Source organism: Trachinotus anak, unplaced genomic scaffold (genome assembly GCF_046630095.1).
Source record: "Trachinotus anak isolate AG129_WGS33_773 ecotype Australia unplaced genomic scaffold, CSIRO_AGI_Tana_v1 ptg000020l, whole genome shotgun sequence".
Lineage (NCBI taxonomy): Eukaryota > Metazoa > Chordata > Actinopteri > Carangiformes > Carangidae > Trachinotus > Trachinotus anak.
In genome coordinates this window covers 8,974,510-8,985,000 of record NW_027273871.1, presented here as the reverse complement: position 1 = coordinate 8,985,000, position 10,491 = coordinate 8,974,510, and the positions used below count along the sequence as shown (strand labels likewise).

The 10,491-nt window shown below is 42.4% G+C and overlaps 1 protein-coding gene and 1 long non-coding RNA gene across 2 annotated transcripts in view; one reads left to right on the top strand and one right to left on the bottom strand.

Moving 5' to 3' along the window:
- Nucleotides 1–8,915, bottom strand: part of camk2a (calcium/calmodulin-dependent protein kinase II alpha) — a 28,240-nt gene extending 19,325 nt beyond the window's left edge. Inside the window, exons 1-4 of the mRNA XM_071505884.1 lie at nucleotides 8,800–8,915; nucleotides 7,762–8,003; nucleotides 6,291–6,385; nucleotides 606–665 (exon numbers count right to left, since the gene is read on the bottom strand). Of these exons, the coding sequence (XP_071361985.1) occupies nucleotides 606–665; nucleotides 6,291–6,385; nucleotides 7,762–7,823 (217 nt within the window). The 5' untranslated portion in view covers nucleotides 7,824–8,003; nucleotides 8,800–8,915. The remainder of the gene's footprint in view (nucleotides 1–605; nucleotides 666–6,290; nucleotides 6,386–7,761; nucleotides 8,004–8,799) is intronic.
- On the top strand, nucleotides 5,106–8,829 carry LOC139637295 (uncharacterized). Its single transcript, XR_011694578.1, has 4 exons — nucleotides 5,106–5,191; nucleotides 6,063–6,179; nucleotides 6,283–6,425; nucleotides 8,729–8,829. It is a non-coding gene; the product is annotated as an uncharacterized lncRNA (long non-coding RNA).
- Nucleotides 8,916–10,491: the final 1,576 nt, after the last annotated feature.

The following is a 10,491-nucleotide window of genomic DNA, read 5'->3' as shown; positions in this document are numbered from 1 at the left end:
GCTGAGCTGCAGCATGCTGATTGGCCAGTTGGGCCCACGTGAGGTCATATTTGAACATCTGACTGACTCTGGTTCAGTTTGTTTGCACTTTGATGAAGACTTTGATGAAGAGTTTGTCTCGTGCTCAGATGTTCAGTGTTTTTCCCTCTGACTGGACCAGGCACATTCCTATACAGCTGTGGTGGGCTTTTATTGTGAATTCACCACAGGAATGTGACCTGATGGTCACTGGTGGTACGTATCCAACCACAGTGTTGACTGGTGTGTTCCTCTCTGGCTCCAGTCGTTCAACTGCAGCAGCTCAGTCAGACATGAGGATGTGCTCATCACTGACTGAAGGTAGGTGTGTGTGTGTGTGTGTGTGTGTGTCTGTGTGAGTGTTTGATCCATTGTTACCTTCAGAGACTTTGTTTTGTAGTTGTTGTTGTGAGAGTTGGATTAAAATCTGAACGGTCCAAATCTGAGCAGCAGTCCACAAACACTGGGTCCTACGTTTCCCATAATGCAGCTGGACAGTGTCACTTTGTGTCTTTTAACTCCATATGTACAGTTGTATATGCAGTAGTATTTGCAGTAGTACTTGCAGTACATGTAGTAGTACTCACCGATGTTGGGGTGTTTCAGTAAACGACAGATTCGAGCTTCACGGTCCAACTTCTGATGATCTGATGACACACAAACACAGTGATTGATTATTGATCAAGGCGAGCTGGCCGTCAGCTGACAGTTGTTCAGACTATAAATCGTCGAATCACCATCAGTTTGTCTCACACTCTGAACCTCAGGAGGAGTCAGGTCTCTACAGGAAACATGGATTTACTGATGTCGTTAACTAATGAACCATCTCTGACAGTGACATCATACTGTTTGGTCCGACTCTGGACCCTGGACCCCGGACTCTGTCAGACCTGATTACTGACTGCGGGTTTCTTCTTTAGACCCTGACAGTGAGGCAGTCCTCATTCATCAGGCTGAACAAACCTCAGTGAGAAGTCTGGGTCCTGGGTCTGGACTCATGATGTTCTTCATTAATGCTCTGACTGAAGATCTAAAACCACATTCTCCCTCTGTACCTGGCTCAGTTTAACATGACTGTTCATCCCCAGCAGAGCTGCGGCGACTGATCCAGGACCAGCTGAGCTCAGAGGAGAGAGAGTGTGGGACGAGTGTCCGGCCGCCAACACAGAATCTGCTGAGGAAGGTTTTCAGCTGAGCTGCAGATCTGAAGCTTGAAACAACAACCGGGACATCCAGACATAGAAAACAAACGTCTTCACAGACTGTGATGGTGCGCAGAGACAAACTGATCAGATTTGAGTCTCCACATGAACGACAGCTGGAGTCCACAGGGCTGAACGTGGCCTCGGTCTGAGAGACGGATCCCAGACTGATCTGAGGCAGGTTTTTAACTCCCTCCAGACGTTGGTTGACTGTAAAACCTGAACTCTAGAGCCTGGTTAATCTTAGTGACGTTATGATTACACAGGTGAACGTTACCTGCAGCTGCTCTCCTGACTGACCATCATCAGAGAACAGAACAGCTCTGCAGCTGGAGTGCTAAAGTGAAGTCTGAGCTCTGCTGTTTCTCATCCACCTCAACAAAGATCCAGTGCAGACACCACCTCAACGATCAGGTCTCTGTTTGTCTTCAGTGTTTCTCGGATCGTTTCAGATCCCTGATCCACACCTGAGGAGACGCCAGCTGTTCTCCTCTGACACTGACCTGGTTCAGCTGATTTTGGTTGAGGATGTGAAGCAGGTACAGGTGTCAGGCACAGTTTTAGATTCTTCCTTCAGCCCTCAGGGCTCGCTCCTCTTCCTCCTCCTCCTCCTCCTCCTGCTCCTCCTCCCTTTCTGTCTTCTTCAGGTCACAGAGTCACTTCAGCCTGCTGCTCTCCCTGAAGGCTGTCAGGTATACACCTGGAGGGCCCGGCGGCCACAGATGATTTAATGTATAGAGATTAATTTGTTGACAAAAGTGGACTGAAATATTCTCTGCAGACGACTCGCAGCTCTGCCTCTGATGTCATGTGACTCTGCAGGTCGGCTTCACACAAGGTGACACTTTATCTAAAAACCTGAGGACAGGGCCTGACCTCCGGGTCCAACACCGGGCTGCAGTGACGGACAGGTGACATCACCACATCACAATACCAATAATAATAATGTTTGTTGTGTCCAGTCCTTTATGTTGTGGTAGTAATGATGACTGCGGCCTGCAGGGGGCGCTGATGAGCTGTGTTTAATTCAGGGGCCACATCCTTAAAGCCAGCAGCTAACATCATCAAACACTGCTGCTACACACAGAGGTACGGTGGTGGTCGCGTGGACAAGGGCTTGGGCGTTTTATGGAACTGCGACAAAAAATAAAATATTTTTTGCAAGATCACAATCGACCACTGTATGAACAGCTGACTGACATTTTGGATCAGAATATACATTCACTCTTTTGTACGCGAACTGGAATACAGAGCTGGAAAAAGAGGAGAGTTACAGCATTTTCCACAGCTGTTGAAGCAGTTTGGTGGCACAGAGTTTACCCGGCACATGAACCTGCTCCGAGAGCAGACTAGGAGCTTGATGTCCACCAGGACCTCAGGCCGGCTGTCACAACCATCACACCTGACATCACATCCCTGGTCAAACGTATGCAAGCCCAAGGTGGCCGTTAGTTTATGAAAGAACAGACTGATACTAAGCAAAAAACATAAGTAAGAACTTGTTAAATGTTGTTGCTGTTTGTTTTTATTGATACCTGATGTGCAACAGATAATTTAATTAATTAATTGTCTGAAGGAGATGTATGACAGAGCTGCATGTATAGGTCAGAGGTACTGATTAATCTCTGAAAATTAATCTTTATTCCTTTTAAGGAGGTGTGTGTGCGTGTGTGTGTGTGTGTGTGTGTGTGTGTGTGCGTGCGTGTGCCTATTCTGTTTGGCTGTTAACTTTTAATGTTGAACTCTGTTGAAAAGAGACATTGTTTAATGTCCTTGCAATAATTATTTCTGTTTGCATTTTATACACCTGGTGACAAACAAAGGAAAAGAAAATTATGTTCATCCATAGGTGCTGATATATCAGTGCTGATATATCATACTGTTTGTAAGGACGAAGGCCCACTAATGTTAAGCTTATGTTTGAAGTTTAAATGTTTAGCTCTTGAAAAGAGAGAAATATTTTAATGCCTTTGCAGTAATTATTTTTTGTGTGTATTTGATACATCTGGTGACATAAAAGGAGGAATGAGAAACATATTCCTTCAAAAACATGTAAGAAAAAAAGCCCACAATTGATGTTTATTTTTGCAAATAAAGATTGGTAATGAATCATTTTATTCTTTTGGTGTGTGTGTGGGCGGGGGTAAGGTTGGGGGGGCCTGGCCTGTCTTGGATGCAAGCAAGGGGGACTCCAAGGAAAAAAGGGTGGGAATCACTGCTTTAGGTGCGGACCCTCATGGCCGACGTAGTCTGAACCAAAATGATCTGGTCTACGGAGGATTTTCACTTTGCGTCACCAGCTGTTCCCGCCTTTACTGCTACGTCGAAAAGTGCAGCTCCTGTTGCCTAGCAACCTTGACAACACAGTAACTTGAGGTTTTAAGGTCCTTGGTTTGAACAGTTGTACCGTTACTGTTGAACTGAGCTGAAACACAACACTGACATTAACAGTGTGATCCTCAGACTCTGTCTGTGCTGTTTGCTTTCATTACCAGAGTGCAATGAATCTTGGGATATGTTGGTCCCGGGTAGAGAAGGACACATCTGAAAGAGCCTTCTGGGACAGTCTGGTCTCTCTGCTGTGACTCAGTCTTAAGACCCTGAACGGGGACACAGCTGTGATGTGTTTGAAATAACGATGTAAAGCTGCGGGTGCAGACCGGACAGGATGGTGTGAGCAGGACTGGATCACAGACCAGACTCAGGTGTGTCCCAGGTACAGATGCTGATCAAACCACAGAAAACATCCTCATCCACCCTCCGGTCGATGAAACTCAGACAGAAACTGGCTCATCTCTGCTTCCCTCAATTAAAAACTCAAATATCTGCAGAGCTGCCGGCTGCAGTGGAAATGATATCAGAGGATGATGAGTTGTGTAATTTGTGGCTTGTTAGAGCTGAAAATCTGGAGGAGGCAGTTTGGCTTCTGAACACATGGACTTTATGAGGGTGTGAAGGAGTTTACATCTCACACTAAGGTCCTGTTTTCTCCTGGGGATCATTCGATCTACTGATACACAACAGTTTTATTTAGAGGTGTAGACTCAGTCTGAACAGAGAGAGGGACACACACTTCTACTTCATCATCCTCATCATCATCTTCATTGTCCTTCTTCTTCTTATTTAAGAGTTTTCTTCATTATTTTATAACAGCCTACACACCATCTGAATCTGATTCACTGTTCTCATATGTAACTGATGGAAGCAGGTACCAAGGCTGAAAACAGAGGTCACAGTTACACTGGGTTAGAGTTGGACCTGACCGTCAACAAGACAAAGACAATTAGTTGATTTAAAGAAGATTAATTATTTTGATAATTGGTTAATCATTTGAGTAAATGTTCACCAACACCCACAACATATAACTACACACAACTATACAACTATACAACTACAACTATTTCAAAATGGGGCAAAAAATTTGCTGTTTAAAAAAACTGAGGCGTCACTTTGGGAAGGGAAGTCGTGAGGGACATTTCTCCCTGATGTTTATGGACGAAATGAGAAAACAACTGACAAATCATGAATCACCTGAATAAATGATGAAAATCATCATTAAATGCAGCACAAATGATGATCATTATTATTATTATCATTATTGTTATGTAAATGTGATGACATCACGCCATTATGATGTAACAGTGTTGATGAGCTGTAAGTTTGCTGCAGTGATGTTACAGTCACTGCAGAATCAAACTGAACTGAATGAGATAAGCACACACACACACACACACACAGACACACAGACAGACACACATATAAACCACACACGCTTCTTTGTCAACTTTGCAGAGTGTTGCTAGGCAACCGAAGGAAATCTCAGTACCAGAACAGTGATCTGGAAAAAATGAAAAACTGAACAGAAATGGAGAAAGATCCACAGCCTGTGTGTGTGTGTGTGCTTATCTTTACAGGTGGTCACCCTGAACCTTGCGCTGATCGTAGTTTAACAGCGACTCAGGTGGTTTCAGGTGAAGAGACTGAATTGATCAATAAAGTTTAATCAAAGCTGTGATGTCAGCAGGACGTCTGAAACTCTGATGTTGGTTTGTGGTGGAACATCACAGCTGCTTTGTACTGTTCCACTGTTCTACCTTTATACTGTTCTACTGTTCCACTGTTCTACCTTAATACTGTTGTACTGTTCCACTGTTCTACCTTTATACTGATCTACTGTTCCACTGTTCTACCATTATGCTGTTCTACTGTTCCACCTTTATGCTGTTCTACTGTTCCACTATTCTACCTTTATGCTGTTCTACTGTTCCACCTTTATACTGATCTACTGTTCCACTATTCTACCTTTATACTGTTCTACTGTTCCACCTCTATACTGATCTACTGTTCTACCGTTCCACTGTTCTATCTTTATACTGTTCTACTGTTCCACCTTTATACTGATCTAATGTTCAACTGATCCACTGTTCTACCTTTATGCTGTTCTACTATTCCACCTTTATACTGATCTACTGTTCTACTGTTCCACTGTTCTATCTTTATGCTATTCTACTGTTCTACCTTTATACTGTTCTACTGTTCCACCTCTATACTGATCTACTGTTCTACCGTTCCACTGTTCTATCTTTATACTGTTCTACTATTCCACCTTTATACTGATCTACTGTTCTACTGTTCCACTGTTCTATCTTTATGCTATTCTACTGTTCTACCTTAATACTGTTCTACTGTTCCACTGTTCTACCTTAATACTGTTCTACTGCTCCACTGTTCTACCTTTATACTGTTTTACTGTTCCACTGTTCTACCTTTATACTGATCTACTGTTCTTCTTTTATACTGATCTACTGTTTTACTGTTCTACTGTTCTACCTTTTTACTCAGGTAAAGTAGATCACTTGTCAATCACCTGTAGCCCTTACACGATGGTGATCTCAGGTTCTCGGGTTCTCGGCTCCCAGCTGATTAAACACTGTAATGACAAAAAACCTGTACAAGCAGGTGAGGTTCCTACACTCTGAGGTTCTCCATGTTTTGATAAATGGTTCCCTCTGCATGAATATGACGGATGTGTACATGATGTGGTGCTGCTGTTCTCCTTCAGGTTCTCACCTCTGGCAGACAGTTTCTTCGTGTTGATGATCTTGGCGGCATACTCCTGACCCGACAGCACTTTCACACAGCGGCGCACCACTGAAAACGCTCCCCTGGAAACACAACAGGAGGGTTTTATAAGGTCATTTTCATGTTCTAATGAGATCTTTACTACAACTGATACTGTTAGTGCTGTTACTGCTGATGCTACTGCTAACACCGCTAATGCTAATGTTAATGAAAATACTGCTACCATTGCTACTGCTAATGCTAATAGTGTTGCAATTACTACTGATCCTAAAATCACTGCCTGTACTACTACTGCTACCACTGGAGTCACTGTCCAGGTGCATTATGTGTATTTTGTATGTACTGATCAATAATATTAATATTGATAAACTTGATAAAGCATCAATAATAATGTCCTCTGGCTTTTGCCTGGAAATGGAACTGCAGAGTTTCTACAGAAAGATTTCTGTGTCTGTGTTTCTTATGAAAGCTGTATTCTGCCACCCACCATCACATTATGTAAGAGACCTGGCATTATGTGACTCTGTGTGTGTGTGTGTGTGTGTGTGTGGGCAGTGAGTGGGATGAGGTCAAAAAGGTGTTACACTCATCTATCTATCTATCTATCTATCTATCTATCTATCTATCTATCTATCTATCTGTCATGATTGCCCGTTATAAGTTATAATAGATAATGAAGATAATATTTGTTCTTGGTTTTATTAATTATTGTGAGTAAGTGTAAAAATAAATAAATATCTGTAACATTCTAATATATTATCAATATTTTTTTTAATACAAAAATTACCTTTAAAGCCAATTTACAGAAACATATATACATATCATACTAAAGGGAACACAAGGCATAAAAAATATACAAAAATATTATGTCTGATTTATACATAAACAATTGACAGTAAAGTATTATGAGAACCAGAATCAGTATAATAAAAAATGATAAAACATAAAACAGAATGAAGATAATGCTAAGATTATTCACAACATCTTATTTATATATTAATATATATATATATATATATATATATATATATATATATATAAATATATTTGAATATTTTAAAAATATGATTCTATAGCCTAAATAAGTAAAGGTTTTATTAGAAAATATACAAAATATAATAAAATGATAATTACAGTATTGGTAATAATAATGATTATTAGTCCAATAATTTAAAAAATTGTAACTATCAAAAAATCCAAAATGATAAGTTAAAAGATATATATATATATATATATATATATATATAAAAGTATATATAAGCATATATAAGTATAGATATAAACATATACAATGTAATTAAAGTTATGTTGATATTTAAACAAGTATCTCATCTCAATCTCAAATATCAATGAGACAAAAACTAATAAAAAGTTAAAAGTTAATTTATTATGATGAAGATGATGAGATGATGAAGATGATAAGGATGATGAGGCTGATGAAGATGATGGTGATACTCACTTGCCCAGCTCCTCGTACAGCTGATACTCTTCGGTAAAACGAGTGCAGATGACCGTTGCCATGGTGACCCGACGGGGCGAGGGTCAGGGGGCTCCTTGTCCGTGTTCCACTGAGGATGATGATGGTGGTGATGAAGGCCAAGAGTTAGACCCGTCTGTCTGTCTGTCTGAGGGGTGGAGGAGAGAAGACAGAAGGAGGAGAAGAAGAAAGATGGAGAGAGGGTGAGAGAGAGAGTTTTGGTTCTGGACAGAGGAGAGGAGGAGGAGGAGGAGGAGGAAGAAGAAGATGGAGGGATGATGGAGAGAGCAGTGAGGAGAGCAGCGTCTCTCTGTCCTGATCTGAGAGAGACTGAGTGACGCTTTCAGATGCTCAACCTGCCCGCCCACTCCCCCCCCATCAGCCAATGACAGGCTAGGACATAAACACACACACACACACACACACACACACACACAGTCGTCATGGTAACTGCACCCTCTCTGTCTGTGCTGGAAAGTAAGACTGCAAACACTGCCAGCTCCAAGAGAGTATTCAGGGTCTAAAACTGCAGTACTACTACTCATAATACTGCATTACCACTGCTACAACAAGCACTGATACTACACATGCTACCAATAATACAACAAATATACTGCTGATAATGCTAGAGATATTACTCCTAAAGCTACTGTTACTACCACTGATTTGACTGATTCTACTACATAACAGTACTAATACTACTGTTACTGCCTTGTAACTGATACTGATACACTAATATTTTTATGACTACTGATATGTGCTTTCACTATTATTGCCACTACTGCTACTGCTACTTGTACTTACTATACTAATAATACTACTGCTAATACTTCTGCTACAACTGCTGGAAATAGTATTACTACTACTGCAAATATTCCTACTACTGTTATTACTTCATATATCACTACGTACTGCTACTGCAAATACTGTTTCTACTGAACAGCTACAGCAACCACCTCTACTACCACTCCAGCGCCTGCAGACCTGTTGGTTTACCTGTTGGTTTACCTGTTGGCCTACCTGGGTTTTCAGGGGATGAAAAACGTGGCAATGGAGTGAAGAGTTCAGGGAGGCCACGGAGAAAGACTTGCTGTCAGCCTTAAAGATGTTCAGGCAAGGACTCAGACGCAGGAGGGAGGCAGGCCTCAGGAGTGGAGGGAAACCACCGCCCTGAATTGAGGATCTTGTGGCATAGAGGAGGCAGAACTGGAAGACTCAGGTGAAGCATGGTCCATTTCTTTGGCGCAGGAAGATCCTCAGCAAAGAGCTGAGTGTGGACTGACTCTGAAGGGCTGACGGCTCTGGACCCTCCAGGGTTGATGCTGTGGACACTGAGGTGATGTCTTGATCGACACTTGTCATCAGTGTTTCATGGAGGTTGAGGACAGTACCTGTGGACTGGCAGACTGGGGTAGTGGTTGCCACTTTTTGAAAAGGGGACCAGGGGGTAAGCTCCAAGTATTGGGGCTTCACACTCTCAGGCTGCTGGAAAAAGGACTCCAGCTGATGGTTGAGCCTCAGTTTTAGGAGGACTGATGTGGATTCTGTCCGGGTCCTGGATTAGTTAACCAGCTTTTTACTTTTGCACAGATCCTGGAGTTGTCGTGGGAGTTTATCTATCCAGTCCACGTGTTTGTAGACTAGGAGTCTGGGGTACTGGGTCTGTTTCTACGAGTTCCTGTATAACCAGAGTGAGAGCGGAGTCTGTGATCCCAGCAGGAAGTCCTGCAGGTTTTCACTGGGTGTTGCACTGCACCAGGTTTGGTCCTGTCCCAGACTCAGCTTGTGGTTTTTAAGCTGTATCTCTGGACTGTATCTCTGTAATCAATCAGGTGTTATAACTGATCAGTGTTTATTAGGAAAGAATGATGATGTTGATTATGATCTTCTTTGATGGTGTGAAGATGAATATTTTTGTATGTCAGTTATCTGAAGACGTCACCGTCTTCACAGACCAGATAATTGATCAGTTGGTGATTAGAATCAGCTCCAGCTGTTTTATAGTTTCTCTGGTTGTATTTTCCTCAGTCTCAGTGACCTGTGGCCGGAGGACACACCTCTCTCCTCGTCTTTCTTTTATCTTCCTCAGTCTATTTTTAGGTTTGTTTGTCTCCGCAGGGATCAGCTTCTTTCTCCATGATTCTCTCTTTCTGTCACTCATCTTTTCTGCTTGGTTTCCTCTTTTTGAGCCTCCTCCTCCTCCTCGTCTCCTCCTCTTCATCCCTGGAGAGAGGAGGAGGAGTGAAGAAGTGCTGAATGGTCAGCAGAGTTCAGATTGAGCTGCTGGAAGCTGCAAATGTCTAAAAAATCATCAAACACTCGAGAAGCTGAATCTAAATCAAACCACTGATAATAAAAAAGGACTTCCTGTTTTATTTCTCCAAATACAACAGTTTGAAGGCTGTTAGCCCCTCCCACATGAAACTCTTTATCACTGTGGCTGCTCCTGACTCTTCATCACTGTGGCTGCTCCTGACTCTTCATCACTAGCTGCTCCTGACTCTTCATCACTAGCTGCTCCTGACTCTTCATCACTGTGGCTGCTCCTGACTCTTCATCACTAGCTGCTCCTGACTCTTCATCACTGTGACTGCTCCTGACTCTTCATCACTAGCTGCTCCTGACTCTTCATCACTGTGGCTGCTCCTGACTGTTCATCACTGTGGCTGCTCCTGACTCTTCATCACTGTGACTGCTCCTGACTCTTCATCA